Genomic DNA, 25,817 nt, shown 5'->3' with positions numbered 1-25,817 from the left:
GTGACCTGGCCACTATTCTGCATAAAGGATAACTCAAAATCTAGTCATACTAATGGATTATTGTGATCTAAAACCTGGCATTTCAGTTTCATTGTCCAACTTCTCTCTCTCTCTCTCTCTCTCTCTATATATATATATATATATATATATATATATACATACACACATACAGAGAGAGAGAGAGAGAGAGAGAGAGATTATTAAGTTTAGTTATTTTGCAATAAAATGTGTTGTGTTACCATGTAATGTTCCAAAATATATTTTTTTTATCTATAGATTGCATAAATGTAAGTAAAGGCTAATGGTCATCTAGGACTAAAATGATTTAGTTGATTCAATTGGGCTCTGATAAGCTATTTGCCAAACTGACATTCCCAGTCTTACTGACCCACTACATTGAATAATAAGCTCTTAAGCAGTTAAATAATAGCCATCAACCTGACAAAAAAGCTCCTGCCATATACACATCTTAAAATGAAATTATATTATGCTATCACAATGAGATCTTAATGTCTTAATCTTTCCATACAAGTAGTCATGATTGTAAAATGCACAAGGAAACAACTTTGATAGAATAGCAATATTGTCTACTTTTTAATAGAAATATAAAAAGTGCGGCATAGAAAAAAAACACTTTCAATTTTTCAAAAAAAATAATTTATGTTACATAATTAATAAACTGACAAAATACCCAAATCCCATACAGTTGCCATTATGAAGGCAATAATAATCATCCCAGTCTCCTTGGCAGAGGTAGATAAGAAAAAAATCTATTGTATTTAATACATTAGAAAGTGAGGTTCAAATATGAACTCATTTTTGAATGACTCTTCCAACTTTAAATGATAATGCAAATATGAGACTGGTGGACAATCCAGGATATAAACGCCTGGACTGTATTACAACAGGGATCAATATCTTACCAGGAAATCACACATCACATTCATCCTTAGAAATTTTAACATTTTTGGATCCAGCCAAAAATCATACATCAGTAGCACTTGATCATTTACAATGACTGTGTGTGAGAAAGAGGTTCACTGATTATAAGGAGCCACAAATTATACAGGTTAATGGTGGTTTACACTATAAAAGGGTTAAAATAAACATAATATTGTCCAGAAAATTGTAATTCTTAAAAGACTAATAATTTTGGCATAGCTTTAAAGTACTACTGAGAGCAATTTTTGCATTGAAGTTTCGTATTTCCAAAAAGGAAATGAATAAAAGCTAAGGAAAAAAAATCCAGCCATCTCCTTAGAGATGAACAGTTGGTAAATAGTGCTGCAATGTTCAGGTACAGCATCACCATGAAAGTCTATGAATGCTGGCCATGCCTTATACAGAATTCCAGCTGTATCAAGTCCCAGAACATTCTTCAAAAGCCTCAACAACGTTTTAGCTGCTCAAGTTTGGCCTTTAGCTGTTTCTGTTTGTCTCTCAGCCGGTCTCTCTTCTGACTGAGCTTCTGTCCCTCTGATTCTAGGTTGCGGATGCTCTCCTTAGCTCGTTTCAGTATCATTACCTTGGATGCTTTGTCATTGTTAGATAGCTCAGGCACGTGATGACGCAAACGTAGGAAGCAATTCTTCAACTCATTGCGTCGTTGCCTCTCCATAACGTTATGGGTCCTGCGACGCTCCTCACCGTCTTCCAGATCACAGGAGTGGCGGGAGTTGTAGTGTTTCATATTTCCGCGAACACGTTTTGTACTCGGCAAAGGAGGTGGAGGCGAAGCAGGCCTAGGAGCAGCATAGTTGTGCTGCTGCTGGATCTCAAGGTGACAGCGTTTCAGTGCCTGCTGCTGCTCATGCCGGTCATCTTTCTGCTGCTGTGAGCGAGTAAATATGTTGCTTTGGCGAACAGTTACCACATCAATCTCCTCCTCTGCGTCACAAAACACACACATACACACACGTGTAAATGAGAGCAGCCAAAAAGTAATCCGTGTAGCAAAAGCAAAGTGTAAAACTACTAAAAACAGCTGGCCAAAAACTAAAATTTTTGATTTTTATGACATTCACATACTTCAAAAATAGAAATAGAAAGCGTAGTTTAGTCTGGCAAAGTGAATAGTGATCAGTAAACTTAATAACTTAAATATTCGCTCACCAGAATCGCTGGTCGATTCTCCAGGCGCGGACAGCGAGCCGTAATCAGAGGTGGTCTCGGTCAGCTCCGGGGTGTCCAGGAGTAAGTTATCGCCCTGCATCAGCGCCTCACACACGGCCGCAGCGCCGCCACAATCCAGCGTCGAACCGACGATCTCGGCAAAGATTTCAGTATCGATATCCGAAAGCAAAGGGCTCGTAGACAGGACGGACATTTTCTCGTCCGAGACGGAATACCTCGTACGATCGTCGGCTAAATCACAATTCCATTTCAAGTGAAAAAAGTCGCTGTCCTCGAGCAAAAGCTCCGACACCAACTCGAGCTGGTCGACCCCGGACATGGACTTGCCGAGGCCGGCCTTGATCGGCGGAGACTGCGGCGGCGTGGGGATCGACTGCAGGTCCTTGATTAAGTTCTGGCAAAACTCGTCGTCGAACAGCAGCGGTTCCGACTCGCTAAGCCAGTCGTGTGGCGGGGAACGACTCGGCAGCATATTTACAGAAACCTAGAAAACAGGAACATTGTCTAATCACGCATTACATACTGCAGGATTCTTTGTAAAAATACACTCTGCACTAAAACACGGAACATGGCCCGGCCATGTGGCTTCACAAGTAAACTTTCCAGCAGGAGCTCTGGTGAGTCACACTACTCATCCAGCTGGCCCCGCGAAGCGCATGCGTTCTTCACTTCGGAGTCAAGTTAGGGTCGGTTGTATGTGTGTGAACACTACGGCAGGACTACGACAAAGTAGAGCACATTATCAGAACACCTAGGAGTTTTTTTTAATGCTCCTTTGGTGGGCGGGGCTAAAGGCGGTCTCTTCACTCTTCAGGGTTATGGTGACATCATGCAACAGCTGGAAGGGCCGCTTCGTTCACAAATTTATAAATAACAATGCTAATCATATTAGAATAAGGACTTTAAATCAGATTAAAATACTAATAGATGTTCTGTTAAACCCAACGAGAAATTTTTCTTTTTATTAAATGTTTACGTCGATCTGCTATGGCATTTATTCTCAAGTACTGTAGGTCAGCTAATGGGTTAAAATCTATATTATTACATATTGTATAGTCTTTTTTTTTTTTTTTTTTTAGATCTTATGGTTTTAATAGTCTTATCCAGGAAGAAAGGTTTGACACCAATATTCGTGTCGCTATATTTGTCAAATAAATGCAAACAAAAAGAAAGTGGTTTTAAAAAATGCCATGTGCCATGCTTCTTGCAGATCACGCTGCATTCACTGTGATCTGTGTGAAAATTAACGACTTACCTGATTGCCCTTTTCTTCAGTGACCCTGGTAATTGTAGGCAAAACCCGTAGTCGGCGAAGTGTAGCTGGCAAAGTGAAAATACTGCGAAAGAAATGGTTTGTTAAAACAAGGTAAATTTACCCAGTCCTATGACAAAACCACGCGGTGCGGAAAGACAGTAGGTGGGGCGCTGAGGAGATTTAACTTTATACTACCGAAGCACCTTTTAGTGTCCTTCCACGAACAAATTCGCGCCAAAACCGACTTCTTAAATATGTATTCTAAATCCCAACTATTAGTACGACAAAAAATGCCCAATGGCAAACAATGTTGGATCGTTAATCTTCTAAAGTGTGTCTGACCTCGGAGATTTCTATGTGAGATGCACGAGAGATGTGAATAGTACGCTGCGCGGAGTGATATGGTTGTGGCGAAACGCTGCTGGAATTCCAAGAAAACGAAGGCGGGAGGCGCGTTACTTTCCACGTGTCAGTATGCACAAAAGCCGGCTGTTTGTTCCTTGCGTGTTCCATTTTGGCCGCTTCGGGGAAATGATGACTGTTACTACGAAACTCGCGTTTATCCATATAGTTTATCAAGGAGCGAAAAAAACCTTAAACTACAAATGCTTTGGCACCAAACTGATATACGATGTGTAATAAAGCGAGCAACAAATAGCCTCCTCTCTTAAACTAAAGTTTCGTGTGCTTTATGAATTTCCGGTATTAGGTATGTATCTTTGACCGCCGTACAAAAGCTCCGATATGGTCGTCTTCCTCGATTATAAAAACAAAATGGTTACAAAAGAGAATGCTGTCTTTCTGCTATTCTTCATATCGGATGCATGCAGTCCAAAACAATAGTATACCATTTTGAACAGGAGGTGTTTCCAACTATTACAAATATGGTACATACTGAAATAGTCATGTTTTGAGTAGTGAATAGTCCTTAATATATTTAATTTTTACTTTTGTTCCGTATGCTAGTGTTATATGATGTGATTCTACCCCGCCAGTGTTTTTATCTGTAAATGAGAGTAGCGCTGCTAAAAATATAATTCACTTTTATCAAATCATTGGACTTTTAAAGTTGACTGTTAAACTGTCAATGCAAATGAAATGAAATAAAATATGCAATAAAACAATACGAAGTGTGACCCCGGAAGACAAAGGCAGTGTGGGATGGCAAAACATGACACAATTTTGGTATGTGCAAATATAGTAAGCTTGGATAGGACTGACTGGTAGAATGAATTTATAGAATACCATGTTGTGGTTTTCTAAAGTGCATTTGCCACCTACAGGTCAGTTTGACTCCTGCATTTGTAATAATGTGTAAAGTAGATCATGCAATAGATTGGATGATCACTCATAAACGTCCCCGATTCAACAGATATTTCATTGACCTGTCAGTTTATCTTTCTTCTTTAAAAAACTGCTATGTAGTTGTTGTTTTTTCTGAACACATTTCATCAAAAGAGATTTTGACTCTTTTGAAGTGGGGAATTTTTGTTATAGCCAGGCAGTGTGTAAGGGGAAAAAAAGGCTGTAGCACATGTGCATTAGCAACTAAAGCTTGAGGCAAAGCACTGCAGGAGTAACTCTATATTTAGTGTATGCAAAATGGGAGCGACTGTAGAAGACAGTGTAATGACTATGGGGTCAAACAACCCCAGATACCAGTGTCATCAGGTGACGGAGCATTCGTTGCAGCTTCTGGCAGTATACTCATACTCTTTGTCACCATGTAGGGCAGAGAACTGGCACAAGCATTGCATTGAAGCTCTCAGTGACATGCCACCTGATGCCACTTTCAGAGAGTTCAGTGTTTAATGAAGAGCTTCTTAGAAACACAGCTTCAGGCCTGGCTGCCTTTATATAGACACCTCACACTGGTGCTTCTAAAAAAATGCTCAAGCACTTCCAAGATATCCCAAATGTTGCAAATGTGGGGAATTTATTGAATTCCAATAAAAAATAAACTTACAAAAGTAAATCATGTCATTGAATTCACTTGTGAGTTATTAATATACATATTTGTATATGTTTGTATGTGTATCAGTTCTTGTGACTGAAACAGAATTTGTTTTACTGGTCAAGAAGTCACTTATTAAGAAGCTGACTTGCCATTTTCCATATCTGGGTTTGAAAAAGCATTCACATTTTGCAGCATTTGGCAGCCACCCTTATTCAGAATCTCATACATTTATCTCAGAAATAAACACTGTTCCCAACAGAGGCAGCTTGGCTTTTGATCAGAAGCCTTAACATATAACAACAGCTTTGACCTAATTAAGGTTCAATCAGGCTGATCTGTACATGGAAGAATAAACATTAATAATTTATAATATATTAATAATTTATAACATATTAATAATTTATAACATATTAATTATAATAGTTATGTGAAATAAAACAACCTTTAACTCATTATAAAATAACATACTAATCAATACTGTAAACTATACTACTAAACTTTAATGCCCAAATAGTCAAATTAAAATAATAGATTCAGTTGTACTATACTTATCCCACACAAGAGGGAGCAGTTCAGCAGCATAAAGTCTAAATAATTGACTGCATGTTTGACACCCAAGAGGCTTAACATGGATGTCACAGACGACTTTAAATAGACTTAACTTCTTTTAAACTATTTAAAATGTTTATTTTAAATATAATGCATAGGTGGCCCACAGGTCAATCACAAAAAAAATTACAGAATGTTTCTTGACTGCTGCCTTCCTGTCAGCCTCAACAAGTCTGTCCATTCTCTAATGACATTTTTTAACAAAGGTCTCCATCCACACAACTAATACTCCCTGGATGATTTTCTTTGTCACACTATTCACACCAGTAAACTCAATATAGTTTTGTTTGTGAAAATCCTAAACACGTACAAAAATACTCAAACTAGACTGTCTGTCACCAACAATCATGCAACAATCGAAAAATAATAAAATCACAAGTCAGAATTTTGTCAGGTTAACACAATGGACATGTCAGATATCTGTTAAAAGATCAAGACACTCACCTACTCATCCTCTATACTGCTTTACTCTGTATTCAGGGTCACGAGGGGGGCCTGGAGTCTATCCCGGGAGATTTAGGGCACGAGCCGCGGTACACCCTGGACAGGGTGCCAATCTATCGCAGGGCTCACACACACATTCACACACTACAGGCAATTTAGAAACGCCAATTAGCCTAATTTGCATGTCTTTGGACTGTCCAAGGCAAGAGTGTTAATCACTAAGCCACTGTGCCGCCCAAGATCAAGACAGTCGTCTACAGTCGTGGCCAAAAGTTTTGAGAATTACATAAGCAGCAACTTTTCCAATTTCCAATATTTAAGTTTTTATAATAGCAATTTGCATATACTCCAGAATGTTATAAAAAGTGATCAGATAAATTGCATAGTCCTTCTTTGCCATGAAAATTAACTTGATCCCGAAAAAAACCTTTCCACTGCATTCCATTGCTGTCATTAAAAGACCTGCTGAGATCATTTCAGTAATCGTCTTGTTAACTCAGGTGAGAATGTTGACGAGCACAAGGCTGGAGATCATTATGTCAGGCTGATTCGGTTAGAATGGCAGGGTTAAAAGGAGGGTGATGCTTGAAATCATTGTTCTTCCATTGTTAACCATGGTGACCTGCAAAGAAACGCATGCAGCCATCATTGCCTTGCATTAAAATGGCTCCACAGGCAAGGATATTGTGGCTACTAAGATTGCACCTATATGCAATTTATAGGATCATCAAGAACTACAAGGAAAGAGGTTCAATTATTGTTAAGAAAGCTTCAGGGCGTCCAAGAAAGTCCAGCAAGCGCCAGGATCGACTCCTAAAGAGGATTCAGCTGCGGGATCGGAGTGCCACCAGTGCAGAACTTGCTCAGGAATGGCAGCAGGCAGGTGTGAGCGCATCTGCACACACAGTGAGGCGAAGACTTTTGGAAGATGGTCTGGCGTCAAGAAGGGCAGCAAAGAAGCCACTTCTCTCCCAAAAAAAACCCCAAACATCAGGGACAGATTGATCTTCTGCAGAAAGTATGGTGAATGGACTGCTGAGGACTGGGGCAAAGTCATATTCTCTGATGAAGCCTCTTTCCGATTGTTTGAGGCATCTGGAAAAAGGCTTGTCCGGAGAAGAAAAGGTGAGCGCTACCATCAGTCCTGTGTCATGCCAACAGTAAAGCATCCTGCGACCATTCATGTGTGGGGTTGCTTCTCATCTAAGGGAGTGGGCTCACTCATAATTTTGCCCCAAAACACAGCCATGAATAAAGAATGGTACCAAAACACCCTCCAACAGCAACTTCTTCCAACAATCCAACAACAGTTTGGTGAAGAACAATGCATTTTCCAGCACGATGGAGCTCTGTGGCAAAAGTGATAACTAAGTGGCTCGGGGACCAAAATGTTGAAATTTTGGGTCCATGGCCTGGAAACTCCCCAGATCTTAATCCCATTGAGAACTTGTGGTCAAACAAAAACCCACTAATTCTGACAAACTCAAAGAAGTGATTATGAAAGAATAGGTTGCTATCAGTCAGGATTTGGCCCAGAAGTTGATTGAGAGCATGCCCAGTTGAATTACAGGTCCTGAAAAAGAAGGGCCAACACTGCAAATACTGACTCTTTGCATAAATGTCATGTAATTATCGTATGTCATATTTGAAACGTATGAAGTGCTTGTAATTATATTTCAGTACATCACAAAAACAACTGAAACAAAGATCTATAAGCAGTTTAGCAGCAAACTATGTGAAAACTAATATTTGTGTCATTCTCAAAACTTTTGGCCACGACTGTACATTTTTAGACTCTTCCAACAAATCTCCCTGCATCTATGCTGCCTTTATAAGAAACTTAAGAAATAATGTTCAAAGGGCTTTTGTAAGTCGCTCTGGATGAGAACGCCTTCCAAATGTAATGTAATGTATATATAATGTATGTTCTTTAACCTCTTAAATTAGGCTTAACTTAAATCATAAAAATAATAGATTTCACTTGAAATTGAATATAATTCCAGAACACCCCATTAGTAGTAATAATCCAGAATTAAGACTGTGCAAATTAATATGTGCAAGCATGGACATTATTATTATCTATTAAAACAGTGCATACTGTACAGCACACCATGTGGTTTACATATCTATCTGCAACACAGCCATATATGGATCATGCACAATATGACCTTTATTAAGCATAAAGTGTGGTCATATGTTCTTTGTTAAGCTGAGAAAACTACAGAACATTGCTCAACCCAATAATTAATAACAAATACAAATGTTATGCTCCACACTTTTTGCTGTTATAATTATTGTGGGTATATTATTATATTAGAACCAACAATTTTCCAAATCAGTGCCTGACCTTTTACAAGAAAAAGCCCTATCATTTGGTGTTTTCTTCTTCGCAATTGTTGTGAACAAACACAGTGTTTACCTAGATTTTACTGGGAATAATGAAATCTATATGATGAGGACCTTTAGGTGGATTAGCACAAGCAGTTTTCCTCTAGAGTTGCTCTAGATAGGAATAACAAATCCAGATAAAAATATATATAAAAACAATAGGGCTTTAACCTGCATACAGGGTACACACGTGTACACACTCACATGCTCATTCACAAATTACAGACAATTTGGGAATGCCAATATTATCATTATGGATGATAATACCTGGTTTCTGCTAGTTCACTATGAAACATTAAAAAGAACAAACATTAATTTGATGAGAAAGGGGCAAAAAACTATTTAAATCATTTTAATTTACTACCTTTTTTTAAATAAAAGAATATTGGGTACACTGACCCTTAAATCTTATAACAGTAGTTTAGAATATGAATGATTAATGCTAAATAACAAACCTCAAGTATTTAATAAAGTCAGCAATATTTTATCAAACATGATGTAACTTAATATACTCCATAACTTTTCACATTAAATGTTTGTAATTGTTAATCAAGTCATTTATACACTACACTAGATGCCATGAACTTAAAGGATGAGCAGCGCCACCTGGCCATGGCGCGCCTTCGGGTCGGTGGCAGGCAGTCAGATGTTGCTCGTGAACTTGGTGTGTCTCAAAGTGTCATCAGCAGACTTGCTTCAAGACACAGAACTACTGGCAGAGTTCATGACAGACCCAGGAGTGGAGCCTCACAAGTGACAGACCGCAACAATGACCAGTACCTAAGGACCTATGCACTCGAACATCATTAAGCAACTGCCACACAGCTGCAGGCCTGTTTACGAGATGCGAGGGGTACTATAGTTTCCAGACAAACCATTCGCAACCGACTCCACCGCTTTGGCTTGAATGCCAGACGACTGTTGCAGTTGACTCCACCGACAACAAGACCTGCGAGGTGAGCGATACGTTGAGGTCAACATGGTCCCCAGGATTTACTTTGGTTGAGGAGGTGCAACAGTCTGGGCAGGCCTCACCAGTCAGCGCAAAACAGATTTGGTTATTGTACATGGCTTAGTCACTGCACGTTCTTACCTCAAAGACATCATAGAACCCATCATAGAACCCATCATCATCCCCTAATTCCGCCAGCACACCCCCAACTTTCTGTTCATGGATGATAATGCTCCACCACATCGTGGCTAAATCGTCACAGCTCGACTTCAGGAAGTTGGAGTGCCTCATATGGTATGGCCATCAATGTCCCCTGACCTGAACCCCATAGAGCATGTCTGGGATCAGTTGAGGCAGAGACTGAATGATCGTACCCCACCCCCATGTGACCTGGCAGAAATGCGTACTTGCACTTGTGAAAGAGTGGAACACATTGCCTCAGAACTAAGGAAGGTCTGGTTTTACCTTAAAATTAGGACTGAATTGCATAAGTTTTTCTAATGCTGACTGCTGAAACTAACAGTTTTAAAAGAATTCTGACCATGTAACAGGAAAGCCTCAAAACAGTCAAAACATGGATTTGATATTTTTATTTAAGAATTTGATTTAGTTATCACAAAACTCTACCATCAACTTATTTTTGTAAAAATTGACATTTTAAAATAAATGTCAATCCAAATGAATCCACATGATCTTTTGCACCTCAAACCACAACAGTTCCTTGAGCTAGTTCTGAAATTTCAGTACATAAAACACCTTCCCCAAAATGTGTTAAATATGTTTGCATTGAAATACTTGTTATATGCTTTGTGATTCTGGTGTCAATTTTTTATGCTTTCAGTTGACTATCATGCTAACATCACTGGAGGACTTTCTTGCATTGTTAGTACAGTCTTAGTGCTGTTTTATGGGGAAAAAAATCTTTCAGTAATCTCAAGTATGAGAGATGACAGTGAAAGCTTTGCTGGAGCCTTACCCCATTCACCTTATGTAGTGAATCTTATGTAGTGGTGTACTAAAGATAAAAAGTTTCATTCAAAGTTCTAGAAAGAAATCCAATTATATTGTCGTGAGCTATACAGTAGCTCAGCTAGTAACTACAGAGCATACAGTTGGGGTGGTTAGAGCACAGGACAGGAATGCGTTGTGGATTGTGTAGTAAATTAAATCATTAATCATTAAATTAAATGTACAATTTGTGTCTGAACATCATCTGAGGTGTTTGGTTACTTTTCAAATCCAGTTAGTTGGTTTCTTCGTTAAAGCCTTGGGGAGGTTTCCAGGCCACATGTCAAGAAAGTGTTCATCTTGGCCAAATACACAAACACAGACACACAGACACAGACACAGACAGAACATTGCATCTTTCACAGGTGCCACACAATAGTTTATGGTAGGGTCAGATACACAACTAGGATGCTTTTCCCAACTCAATCTTCTTCTGTATGGCCTTTGCTGAGTGGTATATTAAAGAATCAATGAGTCCAGCAACTATAAAAGAAGAATAGGAATTATCAGGTTTTACATTTACTGCTTAAATGTTAGATACAAACTGTCATACTTCACCTACCTGTGAAAACTCCACCTATAATAGCGCATACTCCTGTTAGAAAGTGAGTAAATGACCTGGAGAAAGAAAAACAAACAGTCAGAATGCTTCTTTGTATATGCTTATGTATACGTACATATTAACACCAGTATGCATTGTTTCCTCTTTTCAGGTGACTAATCTAAATTTCAGTGATAATGAGAAATATGAAATGTGCACAAATACATTTTTAGACCTTTGAAAACATACCGCTGTTTTTCTGTGAATTTGACCATCATGGGTGAGAGCTCATACAGCACAAATACACCAGGCAGACCCTGATCTCCAATTAGTCCATTGGCAATTTTTTCATGTCTGGTCACTGAAAATTGGTTTGTTTTCACCACCTTAAACAAACAAACAAAAAGAAACTTTGAGATATACAATCAATCGTCTGTACAAACTACTGACCTACAATTTCCTTGGTAACATCCATGTTGTCTCTTTTTATTCAAGAATATCTACAATGGAATTTTTGGTAAATAATATTATTATTTCAACAAACTACTCCATTCATTAAAATCAATCAAACCCATGTTGTTTTCCAGCATTTCAAATATGCCATTTCTTTACCCTTTTTATTACTATATTTTGTTGTTATGCTGTTTTCAACCATCACTTCCAAATGACACAAAAAAAGTTTGCTTAGATCATAACAACAATAGTAAAAACAGTATAACAGCACAGCAGGTAGTGTTGTCTCCTCACAGCTTAATGGTGCTGGTTTAAATTCTCCATGAAACGGTATTAAGAGTGAACAGTATAAAAACATATAAGTGCTTCTTGTGAAAATTCATTAAGGCATCCCCTTACATACAGACTGCTATGTGTATTGAAAGCAGCACTTTCTGCCTTGAAAAAGTCAGTATTTTAAACATTTGGTAATTATTTTTTAAAAACACTCCCTTGTTCACTTATTTCTAATTCAATTATAGTCATGTTTTTCTATTCTTTTTTGCCAGCCACTAAACAACATTAGAACTAACTCCTCTTGCAGCAGAGAGGAACAGTTGACCAGAACACACTCCACAAACAATACAGGATTTTGGAGAACAGCATCGAAAGTACGGTCTCATGTATCTCACAAATATTTACCTAAATATTTAGGTTCGTTTTATTTGTAGGAAACTCACCTCCCCGTCGCCTTTAACGTAAATAGTTGGAACTATTTTCACGAAGTACTGGTACATCATGGAGGCTGGAAATAAGAAAGAAGAAGAAAAAAAGAATCGAAAATGTTTAGAATAACTAAGCGCAGTCTAAGCACTGCCTCTAGGAGGCGACAAGGAGTTACGTTCTCTTCCTGTTACGTAGTTTCCTGTTACGTAATTCCTCCTAAAAGGGACACACTGACAACACACAGCTAGTAGTTGTACACACGGCGAACATCGAATCTACGGATTTTAAAAGCTCATTTGAGATAATCAGTCATTTATTTGCCACAGGTATGACTTATTCTGATTTTCTACAAAGTAAGGTTTCTAAAGTAAAGTTAGCTTTCATATTTTCAAAGCTAGACCTATGTGACATTAGCATACGTGCTAGCTGCACTACACAGTTACCAGCAAAACTGATTAGCAGCTTAAAGTTGTTTAGAACCAACAAAGGCTTCTTAGTTGCCTGAATAGCAACCAACTAACGGTATCCACCAATATTATTTAACATTGCTTATTACTTTAAGATTCAAGTAAATATAATGGAACCACTTTATTGCGAAGTATGGGAGGATTGATAAAGATACATACAAGACAATTTAATATTAAGGTTTGTTAATATATTCGTAAGCACCTCGTAATTTCGTTCTTTTGTGAACCTGCTATAGCACGTTTCTAATTAGAAATATGCCTCAGTTCTTACAGCTAAAACATTAACATAGTATGATAAGCCTGTATCAAGTCCTAAAGCCTAGATATACACGAAAATAACTTGTACAAAGGTAATACTGAAGTTACAGCTATTTCTAATTTTAGTAATCATATATTATTTTGCACTATCATCCCAGTCCCTATTTCACCATGACCAAACTAATAGGCATAATGCATTTCATTATGTTACTAGCAAACAGTGTAAGGATATGGCTAAATATTTAAGGCATTTGTCAGATACCTTTATGCAGAGTGACTTAGATTTTTATCTACCTATGACCCCTGTGTGCATGTTTTTATCTAGACTGGCCCAGAGTACAAATGCCTGTAGCTGTAGGACCATATGGACAGGCACAGCCAAGCTGTTTTGACAGAGTCAAGATGGGCTTCATGATGGGCTTTGCAGTTGGAATGGCTGCTGGTGCCATGTTTGGAACATTCTCCTGCCTACGGTGAGATCTCTACCTTGCAAAAAAAGTTTAAATAGGGTAGCTTTTAATGAACCGAGGAAAGAACAAAATGATAAGTCTGTAACATAGGTGTAACACTTGTTGTCATACCATAGTGCATGACACCTAGATTAATTGTTCATTTTGCTGAGAAAACATGTGAGAGAACCTTAATGAAGGCTTACTCTTCCCTGGTTGGTAACAGTTGAATAGTAAGGGAGACTCAAGTGGAAGGGTGGGTACTAGCAATGAGAACTTTGGGAGAAAAAATTACTAGAAAAAAAATATTTAAAATTATGCTATTATTAGACAGATATTAATGTTATCATTTGGTTTAATATCACCTGTATACCATGTAGCATCCTTTCTATCTTTCTGTAGTGTGCTAATTTCCTTTACTCCTGTTTCTATACAGAATTGGAATGAGGGGACGAGAGCTGATGAGTGGAGTGGGAAAGACCATGATGCAAAGTGGGGGTACATTTGGGACCTTCATGGCCATTGGCATGGGCATTCGGTGCTGACTGCACTGTTCACTTCACTTGACTCAATTCTTTTCGTACAATGACACACAATTTAAATGTGCTAATAAAATTGTAATTTAAACAATAAAAAAGTAGACATAAAGATGTAAAATACACAACTTTGGAATTTGCCCTTGTTGTGATAATTGAAATCTTATGCCTTATAGTTAGTACCACGTTGTAGCCACTGCAGTTGCTACATTTGGAGTGATAAGAGTTAATGAAGGAGAGATGCTATCTTAAGTTTATACTACAAGTAACATTTTACTATAACATATGCAAGTTAAGATCAAACTGGTAGTCCTCATAGTGCTACAGAAAAGTGGCAGGATTGTGTAAATTTAAAATTCATCATAACAGCTTAAAATATTTCTGATTTAAAGGGTATAAAGTAATTTGTTACTTTAAAAAAGACTGCCAAACAAACAAAAATAATAAGCTCATAAGTTTGAGCTCATCTACACCTCTCGTTATATACTTGAAATAAAACAAACAAGAATTGTAGTGCTGTGTTTAGGGATGTTCTCCCTTCTCAGATTGGTGGTTCATTGATGTTTAAAAGTAATGCTTTTATTAGAAAAATGTTGGAGACTTAGATGTGCACAGACAGTGATTTTGCCATTCTGGCCAACATGTTGACTATTGACAAAACTTAAATGCAATAAACTTTACTAGATCATTTATTTTGGTTTTAAAGGCAATAAATTTGATTTGGGCATTTACTCAGTAAAACTGAGTTTCACAATAAATATTTGCGATTTTAAATGACATTCATGCTTAATCAATTTCAACAGATCCATTCAGTCTCTCTAACTTTTTAGATTCACATTCAAAATAATCATCAAATACCCTAAACATTAGTTGAACCCAGACCTCTTGTCCAGAGGTGGGTAGTAACGAGTTATATTTACTGTTACATTTACTTGTAACGTTTTGGAAAAATGTACTTCTATAAGTAGTTTTAGTATACCATACTTTTTCCTTTTACTTGAGTAGATTTGTGAAGAAGAAACGCAATACATTCAGCTACACTCGTTACTTTTCTAACCATTTATTGTAAAAATGCAGCCAGTGGATCTACCGCATGACTGTTATACCAATCAGACACAGCAACAATAATCACACGACTCCATTTGACCAATCAGGTCAGGCGGCATAGTGGGACAAAATCTTCATCAGGTGTTCTATAAATTCATCCTACAAGATGAACTGATGTAGGATGCTGCTACCTATTGAGGATCTACCAATCACACCTATCTAGTAAGGTGCTGGTGTGTTTGAAATTAAGATACAGTAGGGTTCATACAGTTTTTGATCAATTAATATCCATGAGGACTTCATAACTTCTCCAGGACAAAATTTTCAAGAATCAATTATAATTTTTATATCATTATTTAGAAAAAGTAATTATGAGAAAGATGTTATGTATCATCACACCTTCATAAACCTTTAAGAACCAGCTGTTATGATCTTTTAGCTTTGAATGTGGATATACATGTACAATTTATATACTACCAGGATTCATGATTTTAAGAAACTAATAATTTTAAAATAAACACTTTTATTGACCCCTTGAATTAAGTTTGAGGTTAACCATCCAGAAATGACAACCTCCTTCATAAACACACACATTTTTTGGCTTATAAATAATGGAACAAATTAACATAATTGCAAAGCTAAAGATTGCCTTTAATACTTGGATAAAAATCCTTTGAAATCAATGACTGAAGTCTGGAACCCATGGGCATGACCAAATGCTGAAATTCTTCTATCAAGATTCTTTGCCAGACTTTTCTTGTAGCTGCCTTCAGCTTATGCTTGTATGTGGGTGTTTGTCCCTTCAGTCTTTTCTTCAGTAAGTGAAAAGGATGGTGTAATGGGTTAAGATCAGGTGACTGACTTGGCAAGTGAAGAAAAATCTCATATCTTTGCCTTGGGTAGCCTTCACTGTATGTTTAGGTTCATTTCCCACCTGCAATACGAGTTCATATGAGTTCTGCAGCATTTGGCTAAATCTGAGCAGAGAGTATAGCCCCCTATGCTGTGTACACTTTTCAAAATGCATGTACAGAATTCATCCTGCAACTTTTAATAGCAGCCAGGTCAGTCTAATCTCGCCTTTCTTTTCTTGTTTGTTATCAGTGGTTTGCACCTTTTTGTGAAGCGTCTGTATTTACTTCATAAAGCCGTCCCTTGACTGTAGATAATGGCACACCTACTGTACATCCTAGCAAGAGTGATCTTGGCTAGATATTGTAAAAGTGTTATTTCTCAGAGTGTATAGGATTTTGCAGTTATCCACTTGAGTTGTCTTCTGTGGTCTTTACCCAAAATGAGGGTGTGTATATGAAAATGGCTGCAATTCCTGACTAATCAATGCCACACTTTTGTCAAACCCCTTGAATTAAAACAGAACTATGTGACTTTGCTCACATTGTGTTAAATTTCAAATGGTGCACAAAGGCCAAATACCTTAATATGGTTCCAAATTTATGGACCTTAATTGATATTCACTGTCAACATAGTGTGGTTATATAAACTGTGAACTGATACATGTGAGTTTGGCATTTGAAATGTCCCTTTTATTTTAGTTTATCTAGACTTTATGAAACTAACCATTAATGCTTGGTAAAATTATAAATAGCATTTTAAAGGCATACATTTTTTATTGGGTGTAATACATTATAGTTTTTCTTTCTCAACTTGATTGATTGATTTTGAAGGTTTACAAACTGTTTAGCTTTTACACTTAAATATTGTAAAAAGTTTTGTTATTAGGGCCTATGACAGTGTTGATATCTAATTGTGCAGATGCCATAGCGTGTGAGGGCCCTGTTGTTCTTCTTAGGATTATTATTTTTAGTGACTATGATGTCATTGCCTTCCTGTGATCTATTGATACAGCGAATAGTGCGTCCAGTGACGGGGGTTTTGGCCCTTGCTGAAAATCGAACCCGGGCCTTCCGCATGGCAGGCGAAACACCTACCACTAAGCCACCAGTCATTCCCCACTTAAGGGGGTGGGCAAATTTTAAGCCCCACTTTTCAACAAAATGATAACGAAATCAGCCAAGTTTACTATTTATTGAAATATCAATTTCTAAACCAATAAGATCCAATAACACCAAGTTCAAAACAGATAAAATACATGTGCAATTGTTATAACAAAGCTTACTTTGTCACTTATCTCGAGCTTTCTTTCAAAGAAGTCAAGTGGCTTATTAACATGATCGGGGTGTGTTGTCTCTAAGTGTCTTCCAACTTTGTTGGGTCTCGTGCTGTCTGCGGTTTAAGACACAAAACACACATGGGTCTCTCCTTTGCCCCCACCATGAATCCAAGCGCAACATACAGTAGGCTTCATCATGTTTTTCTTTCGGCTGGCTTTTTGGTTGATTATCTTGATAGTGCTGAATCGCCTACTTTTTTTGTGGTCCACGTAACAAATGTATCCATTGACGTTATTATGCTCACTACATTCAGTACCCTACTGACCCAGTTTGTGACGGCGGTAAAGTTAGATTTATATTCGCATCTCCGAATTCAATAGCTGCGTAAATAAACCCGCAATTAAGATACCCACCTTTATTTTCTCTCTACATTGTCTTTAGGCTACATCCGCCTTAAATTATACATGTAAAACAACAAACAAACAAACACATACCTTGTGCTGCTGCCACATTAGTTCCATCTAATGGGTTGACAATTCCCGGATAATCTTTTCCAAATGAGAGATGTTTAATCAAATGGGTCATGTTGATCTATGGATATTTAATAAATTAAATTAGTTTATACCAATGGTATACATTTTAAAAATGTAAGGTATCTGACCTTAAAGAATAAATTAAACAAGAAGCAAGGCTTACATTATCTAGTCCATAACTCTGCAAATCATGAACTGAGGAGGAAAAAAAGTTTTGGCAAACATGTTATAAGCTGTTTGGTTGTGCAAAGTAACTCCTTGATTCTGATTAGTCAACAAAGTCAATTCTGGAATGGAAGCAAAGGATAATAAACAGTGAGAAATCAATGGCTTTTATGTATAAAATATGAAAGTATGTAGGGGACTATAAATCCATGTAAGTAAAAGATTGACTTACTTTCCACAGCATGAACTGCAGAAAGAAGAGAAAGGAGTCACAGTAATGTTTTTTCCTTTGGAAAACAAGTGTCCAAGAGGATATACCTGGTTCCATAAACCCATAAAAAATAAACCTATACTGACTGTTCCTAAATCTGTATCTAATGCACTGTTAAAAATTCAGAAGAAAAAAAAATGAGAAACCACTGGTGTAGATTAAAATTTAAATATATTAAAGTCCATAAATAAATGTTTGCTTAAAAGCCAATGTATCACTGCCCCCCTGTTTTAAGACAACAAAAGTTAATATAGAAAAAGATTTTCCCACATGGCATGTAATTTTAATTTGGTCCCTCTCAACAGATTTTACTTCTGGCATATTGAACTGACCAAGCTTTAATTTTCATAAATACTTGCAAAAGTATTCGGCCCCCTTGAACCTTTCCACATTTTGTCACATTACAGCCACAAACATGAATCAATTTTATTGGAATTCCACATGAAAGGCCAATACAAAGTGGTGTACACGTGAGAAGTGGAACGAAAATCATACATGATTCCAAACATTTATTTACAAATAAATAACTGAAAAGTGGGGTGTGTGTAATTATTCAGCCCCCTGAGTCAATACTTTGCAGAACCACCTTTTGCAATTACAGCTGCCAGTCTTTTAGGGTATGTCTCTACCAGCTTTGCACATCTAGAGACTGAAATCCTTGCCCATTCTTCTTTGCAAAACATCTCTAGCTCAGTCAGATTAGATGGACAGTGTTTGTGAACAGCAGTTTTCAGATCTTGCCACAGATTTTCGATTGGATTTAGATCTGGACTTTGACTGGGTCATTCTAACACATGGTTATGTTTTGTTTTAAACCATTCCATTGTTGCCCTGGCTTTATGTTTAGGGTCGTTGTCCTGCTGGAAGGTGAACCTCTGCCTCAGTCTCAAGTCTTTTGCAGACTCCAAGAGGTTTTCTTCCAAGATTGCCCTGTATTTGGCTCCATCCACCTTCCCATCATCTCTGACCAGCTTCCCTGTTCCTGCTGGATAAAAGCACCCCCAAAGCATGATGCTGCCACCACCATATTTGACAGTGGGGATGGTGTGTTCAGAGTGATTTCCAGTGTTAGTTTTCCGCCACACATAGCGTTTTGCATTTTGGCCAAAAAGTTCCATTTTGGTCTCGTCTGATCAGAGCACCTTCTTCCACATGTTTGCTGTGTCTCCCACATGGCTTGTGGCAAACTGCAAACGGGACTTCTTATGGTTTTTTTTGATAACAATGGCTTTCTTCTTGCCACTCTTCCATAAAAGCCAACTTTGTGCAGTGCACGACTAATAGTTGTCCTATGGACAGATTCCCCCACCTGAGCTGTAGATCTCTGCAGCTCGTCCAGAGTCACCATGGGCCTCTTGGCTGCATTCCTGATCAGCGCTCTTCTTGTTTGGCCTGTGAGTTTAGGTGTACGGCCTTGTCTTGGTAGGATTACAGTTGTGCCATACTCCTTCTATTTCTGAATGATCGCTTGAACAGTGCTCTGTGGGGTGTTCAAGGCTTTGGAAATCTTTTTGTAGCCTAAGCCTGCTTTAAATTTCTCAATAACTTTATCCCTGGCCTGTCTGGTGTGTTCTTTGGACTTCATGGTGTTGTTGCTCCCAATATTCTCTTAGACAACCTCTGATGCCATCAAAGAGCAGCTGTATTTGTACTGACATTAGATTACACACAGGTGCACTCGGTTTAGTCATTAGCACTCATCAGGCAATGTCTATGGGCAACTGACTGCACTCAGACCAAAGGGGGCTGAATAATTACGTACACCCCACTTTGCAGTTACTTATTTGTAAAAAAAAAAATGTTTGGAACCATGTATGGTTTTCATTTCACTTCTCAAGTGTACACCACTTTGTATTGGTCTTTCACGTGGAATTCCATGTTTGTGGGTGTAATGTGACAAAATGTGGAAAAGTTCAAGGGGCCGAATACTTTTGCAAGCCACTGTATATTTTCAGCTGTACAGATATGGTTTTAAATGTAAATTAAATGCCAAGTTCATTGGCACAGTATCCAGATGCAGAAGGACATTTTTATACAAACCTTGGGAATAAGTTTAGTTAACTGTTTATGTTTACATGAAATATATGGCAATATTACATATAGTTTAAGGTCAATAAACCAATTTCTCTCCTGTTTCAGCACATATTGGGCCTATTTTTAAGAACTATTGCCAGTACATATAGTTCCCTTAAATGCAACAATTCTTTGTTTTTCTATACATTGAAGCGATTTATAGTTGAGAGAAACATAACAATGAAACAATAGTTTAGAATTTCAGCTTTCATTTGCTGATACAGTTGAACCTTGGATTATGCGAGCATAATTCGTTCCAAGCGAGCTTGTATAACAAAGTAAATATTTCCCCATAAGAAATAATGGAAACTAAAATGATTCGTTCCACAACCTATAAATATTCATATTTATTTAAAAAAATTAATAATTAATACAAAATATAAAGTAAAAATAAATTAACCTGCATTTTACCTTTAAAAAGAATCGTGGCAGACGTAAGACGAGAGAGGAGAGGAGGAGAGTGCCTCCTCCTCTCCTCTCCTGTCGCGTGCACACACACACACACACACACACACACACACACACACACTTTCTAACAGAATCGCTGCTCTGGTGGAACTTTAATGACACTTGCTTTTGCCTACTTTTGAGGATTTCGTGGAAATGTGATGTTGCATTGTCGTTAAACGTCCCACAGTGCAACAGCTTTTTTTACTTATTTTTCCTTCTTGGGGGCTGCTGTTGCAGTACAGTTCCTAACAAACAGACTACACGAAATAATAAAAAATGCTTTACACGTGCACACACGTGGTCACAATGTTATAGTAAATAGTACATGCATGGATGTTGACTATACAAGTGATGCATGCGCAGTAAGACTGAGCATGGGTAAAGATTATCCACAATCCCAAGTAAGAGAGAGAGGAACCATTGGCTCAGTTGTGATCACGTGATGCTCAGCAGACAAAGTGCATGCGTACTACTCATATATCGAAACATCACTAAGTTTACTAAGTTAAAATTTATTTTTAAAATTTTGGTCGTCTGGAAAAAGTTACTCGCAATCCAAGGTTCCACTGTATTTAAAGCAGTGGTATTATACAAATTACACATTTTGTTTGCACCAACCCATTTTTCAAGTGATCTATAATAAAGAAACAGGTATTGGACAGGTGCCCCAAATTGTTCCAAATGAACATTTAAAGACAGCATTTGTTGTAAAAAAGCAAAAAAGTAAGCTATTTTGAAGCTGAGAATAGCATTCAGCATCAGTATCATTGATACATCCATTGGGCATTGTAAACAAAATTACTTGGAATGTCCAGAAAAAGAAATTAAAACAGCAGCTGATAACTAAAACACTCTGAGCTTTAAAAAGAAAAGAAAAAACAGTTGGAGACATCACCAACAACCTTTACGGAGCTCCATGTGTGAAAGCATCACAATCCGGCATTTGAAGAATGTGAGTTATCAAAGTAAACTGGCATCAAAACTTACCATGAACATGAGACTGCTGAAAACTCTTTCCAGGGGCAAAGTGGAAGTTACCAGCCACCTACAGCAAAAAATATATTTATTCATAACATTTTTCTAAGGCAACCTTCAAGAAATCCATTTAATATAGCCCTAGCATGAACAGTATGTTAAAAACAGACCGCTGGTCTGAAAAGGAAATGGGACTTGTGATGAAATATCATGAACATACAGTGCAGGCTTGCTACCTTATTGACCTCAAGGAAGCCATAGACCTGGCAACCTTCATTCTTTTGTTCTTGCATCTTCTGACTGAAGCCCTCTCTCTTGCACTGCTCAATGGTGTCAGGTGTTTTGAAAGCCCAGCCACGGCGACGGTATGCCTCGCGCACATCATCACATGTGTTACAGCACCTAAAGGTTAGTATGAATTTTTTTAAAATAAAATAGTAAAAAAGCCTACCAATGCCCAGAGCGTCTACAAATAGTACAGCAATAATACAGATGAGACATGCTTTACATGTCTCGCCCTGCAGATGGTACTGTGCTGTTTTCACCTCAGCCAGAAAAAAACATTTCATGAGGCTCCCAAAACACAGCTTTTGTGCTGATGCTGCTTGCAGGGGCAGTTTGGAACTCTGTGGTGACTGATGCTAAACAGGATATATAAATCTTTTTAAAATCAATATAGTCCTAAATAGTAATATAAATATATCAAATCCAAAACAAAATAAATACACTTATGGTGTTTAATGTCCCCAAAATAAATTTTGTCACCTCCAACCAAAAATCCAAATTGCACCAAAACTGAAAAATAAATACCAATGGGCCCTTAATTGAGGCAAACCCCATTAACAACCTAAACCTATACTTAATTTTTTTCCTTTAGATTTTTTTCCAGATCATTTTAATTACTGTGTATTGTAATGCATATGTAGTTTAGTATTTCATAACAGGCCTGTTCCAGAGCAGGATGGATCGTACAGACACATACAGAACCAGCAATAAAGGCATACAAATCTATACTTATGTAAAATCATTAATGACCAGATTAAGTAAACACTGCAATCAATATACAGTATAAAGAACAGACCCCAGCTCAGAGAAGAAAAAACTCACTTCAAAGTATCAGTCTCTGCTCCATAGCAGCTCTCACAACGATCTGGATCCAGCTTACTAGGGTCAAAAATCTCACCCTCCTCTTTGCCCAAATCTGCAAAGATGCAGAGACAATATCATTTTGCTTTCATATGAGTAATGCTTACTATGTTACCTCCATTTCACATGCATATACTTAAATACATTAAATCCATTAGTCAAATTGAGAAAACCAACCATGCTTCTCTGCTTCATTGGTGACCGGTTTGCCATCTTTGTCCAGTCTCTGCTTAAAAAGGTTGTGCTCCACATCCAGCTGCTGTTCTCCTGCTACATCCATGGCATCGATGCTCAGATCTGAGAAACATGATTGACAAAGATTTTTGAATTATGAAAGTACCAGTTGATGCATACGCCATACTGTATCTACATTTCACATAACTGATACATACCCATGCATACAGTCACACTGAGACTTTACATTGCTTTATATTCCACTTAAAAAGGGAAGCCATATCAAGGAAGACAAGCTATCCTTGGAAACAGGTAAAAAAAATGTTTACTTACAAGCACATGGCATATGTGGGAATATAACGTCAATGTTAATCTTTAGCTTGTCCCCTCTTGATGTGTCCACAAAGAGTTCAGGGTGGACCTGTAATAAAAGATTTTGGCTAAAAGTCCTATGTTTAGGTTATATATAGCAATTAAAACAATAGTATATTGATTACTTTTATAAACAATTACAGGCACAAACTATTGCTCGCAAAACAAAATCTTAGTTTGTATTCACTGTTTTTTTGTTTTAGTTGCGAATATAGGAAAAGACTGATGATGATGAACAGTAGCAAAGGGAGGTGACGGATAGTGATCTCTGTGTGTCGCCTATACTTTGCAGACAATACAACTACTGTAGATGCAAATGACTGCTGTGCAATACAAATGAACTCACAACAGTACTCAATCCTTTTCTGTACACTTAACCATTGTTAAAAAACATTTAGTGTGCCTTTTTTGCCAAATAAAGTTGAGAAAATTTTAACCAACATGTTGCTTTCTGTTGTTGCTGAAAGTGAAGTTCCATGTCGTGCAAAAAAAAGCAGAAAAAAAATGAATGGGCATCTGTTGCTTAGTCAATCCCTAGTGTGACTGCACTTTAATTTCACTCCCCTGTTTCACTACAAGGCAATGAAGCAGATGACCAGGACAGCCTAGCATGTCATCTGGAAAGTTTTGCCAGCCACAAGGGGTAATTACAATACAAAATATCTAAGGACAGCCCCCAACCACTGCCTGTTTACCTGGCTACCAGTTACCACTTTTAACTGGAGATACCAAAGTATTCAGGTACAGACATTTTGAGTGTCAGCTTCTACACTAGAGCTGTCAGACTGGATTTTCTTGACTTGAAACAGTGCTATGATGTTTGTATATTTAAGTTGAGGTTACACTTAAGTTTTAATTATGTACAGTACATGAAACTATATTCAATAGGTCAGAAATATATATAAAAAAGAGCCCCTGATTTTATCACCTTGAAACAATATAAAGTACAATTTAATACCAACATTTCTGAGCGGGCAGACCATATGCTACAAAACATCCAGCTTTATGTACTTCTACATGACTACAGTTTAAAATGGCTAAAGTAGTTTTATAATGTTCTGACCCATGTGTATGGGCTTGTTTTTGGTATTGCAGAGTGTACTGTCAATTGAATATGCATTGTCCTGTCTCTCTCTGGCATTGTGTAATTGCAGAGCATTTTGCTGTAATTTTAATGTTTTGTTGAGAAAGCTGAAAGATGTATTCGTATTTACAACATTCACTGCACTGAGGACAATGGTAACTTTTACACTTTTATGGCAATTTTAACATGGTTCATCAATAAATAAACAAGTCTCCATAAATAAAAGTAGATTGGTCAGAACTAGCTTTTTTTATTGATATCTTTCATTTTAGTAATATGTTTCATACATTGGAGAATTCTAAACCAGTTTCCGAAGATCTTATGTCTGTCCAGCCAGATTTTGTCACAGCATTGTGCAAACTGTCTGGACAGACTTTAATAACACTTAGGTAGTATGTAGGTATTTGCCTAGAGAGAGTTCTGCCATGCAGACAGACAGACAGACATGTACATGGGCTTCAACCTGAAATAATAATATCACTGATTACATAAAAGCTGATCAGCTTATTTTTTAGCTTGATACTATTTCTACAAAATCTTTCCCAGTCAACGACGGGTACTTCAGCTAGTTAACAAATAAATCTTTGTATTTTGGTGTGTGGTGTTTACTCACCTCCTTGGTAAGGTAATACTGCAACTCCGAGACAAACAAAATCAGCATAATAAGCCCACTGATTATCGTAACTGTTAAATGAACAACAAAAACATAACGAATAAGAAAATCCTGCACATTTCTTTTAGGTTTTAGTGTAAAGGTTCACTTCCTTTCTTTGTAAGCCAAAAACTTTAACCTTCAGTGTTAGTAATTTAAATAACCGCCTTCAGACCAAGTATTTCCAGGTTTCACGATACTGTGCAATTCCGGACTCCTGTAGGAGGTGTGCAAAACAATCAGCAACAACACACAGCTAGCTCCAACCTAGCGATATAATATAAACCTACAAATCTTTCTCCCATTTTCCATTCAGCGTTTGCAGTTATGAGGATTCGGTAATACCCACCCGTGGCTCCGCCGCATGTTTTGATTCTAAAGTCTTCTAAAGTCTTTGGATAGGCATCGAATTGTTTGAGTTTATTTAATGCATCCATCTTCCCTTCCTATTGCAGTGACGTTTCCGCCTTTTCTCGTTCACTGGCGCGTTTCCGGTGTTACGTGGAATACTGTGATCTTACAATACAGGGTTCTCACCGTGACGGCACAAGTCACATGACCAAGCGGGCTGCGTCATTTCCGTTGGCA

The 25,817-nt window shown here is 37.6% G+C and overlaps 3 protein-coding genes across 5 annotated transcripts; 1 reads left to right on the top strand and 2 right to left on the bottom strand.

The window, feature by feature from the left end:
* Positions 1–307: 307 nt before the first annotated feature.
* Positions 308–3,555, bottom strand: mych (myelocytomatosis oncogene homolog). 2 transcript variants are annotated; one of them, XM_053497801.1, is made up of 3 exons: positions 3,389–3,555; positions 2,113–2,617; positions 311–1,887 (listed from the first exon to the last, which is right to left on the bottom strand). In XM_053497801.1, the coding sequence occupies exons 2-3, from the start codon at positions 2,603–2,605 to the stop codon at positions 1,388–1,390; spliced, it is 993 nt and encodes a 330-aa protein (XP_053353776.1). In that variant the 5' UTR covers positions 2,606–2,617; positions 3,389–3,555; the 3' UTR covers positions 311–1,387. The 2 variants fall into 2 exon arrangements, with proteins under 2 accessions (XP_053353777.1, XP_053353776.1); XM_053497802.1 differs by lacking the exon at positions 3,389–3,555 and having other exon boundaries at positions 308–1,887; positions 2,113–3,382.
* A 6,758-nt stretch (positions 3,556–10,313) lies between these two features.
* ergic3 (ERGIC and golgi 3) lies at positions 10,314–25,739 on the bottom strand. Of its 2 annotated transcripts, XM_053498328.1 has the most exons (14): positions 25,579–25,739; positions 25,191–25,261; positions 23,455–23,542; positions 23,125–23,244; positions 22,909–23,002; positions 22,038–22,203; positions 21,814–21,871; positions 18,265–18,279; positions 18,031–18,062; positions 17,829–17,925; positions 12,460–12,524; positions 11,537–11,673; positions 11,309–11,364; positions 10,314–11,229 (listed from the first exon to the last, which is right to left on the bottom strand). In XM_053498328.1, exons 1-14 carry the CDS (start codon positions 25,664–25,666, stop codon positions 11,150–11,152), a joined length of 1,167 nt encoding a protein of 388 aa, XP_053354303.1. In that variant the 5' UTR covers positions 25,667–25,739; the 3' UTR covers positions 10,314–11,149. The 2 variants fall into 2 exon arrangements, with proteins under 2 accessions (XP_053354303.1, XP_053354304.1); XM_053498329.1 differs by lacking the exon at positions 18,265–18,279.
* Positions 12,621–14,296, top strand: romo1 (reactive oxygen species modulator 1). The gene is made up of 3 exons (XM_053498330.1): positions 12,621–12,771; positions 13,496–13,643; positions 14,056–14,296. The coding sequence occupies exons 2-3, from the start codon at positions 13,513–13,515 to the stop codon at positions 14,162–14,164; spliced, it is 240 nt and encodes a 79-aa protein (XP_053354305.1). The 5' UTR covers positions 12,621–12,771; positions 13,496–13,512; the 3' UTR covers positions 14,165–14,296.
* Positions 25,740–25,817: the final 78 nt, after the last annotated feature.

Source organism: Clarias gariepinus, chromosome 6, assembly GCF_024256425.1.
Source record: "Clarias gariepinus isolate MV-2021 ecotype Netherlands chromosome 6, CGAR_prim_01v2, whole genome shotgun sequence".
NCBI lineage: Eukaryota > Metazoa > Chordata > Actinopteri > Siluriformes > Clariidae > Clarias > Clarias gariepinus.
Note: the sequence above shows the minus strand (reverse complement) of the source record. Positions and strands in the feature narration are given on the sequence as shown.

What these genes read in the sequence shown, in the direction of transcription:
- mych (XM_053497801.1), bottom strand. Translation starts at nt 2,605, where the DNA reads ATGCTGCCGAGTCGTTCCCCGCCACACGACTGGCTTAGCGAGTCGGAA. An exon ending in AGAATCGACCAGCGATTCTG is followed by an intron (nt 1,888 to 2,112) that starts GTGAGCGAATAT and finishes TTTGTGACGCAG; the next exon opens with AGGAGGAGATTGATGTGGTA.
- romo1 (XM_053498330.1), top strand. Translation starts at nt 13,513, where the DNA reads ATGCCTGTAGCTGTAGGACCATATGGACAGGCACAGCCAAGCTGTTTT. An exon ending in GGAACATTCTCCTGCCTACG is followed by an intron (nt 13,644 to 14,055) that starts GTGAGATCTCTA and finishes GTTTCTATACAG; the next exon opens with AATTGGAATGAGGGGACGAG.
- ergic3 (XM_053498328.1), bottom strand. Translation starts at nt 25,666, where the DNA reads ATGGATGCATTAAATAAACTCAAACAATTCGATGCCTATCCAAAGACT. An exon ending in GCTTCCTTGAGGTCAATAAG is followed by an intron (nt 21,872 to 22,037) that starts GTAGCAAGCCTG and finishes TTTTTGCTGTAG; the next exon opens with GTGGCTGGTAACTTCCACTT. An exon ending in AGAGTTATGGACTAGATAAT is followed by an intron (nt 17,926 to 18,030) that starts GTAAGCCTTGCT and finishes AAATATCCATAG; the next exon opens with ATCAACATGACCCATTTGAT.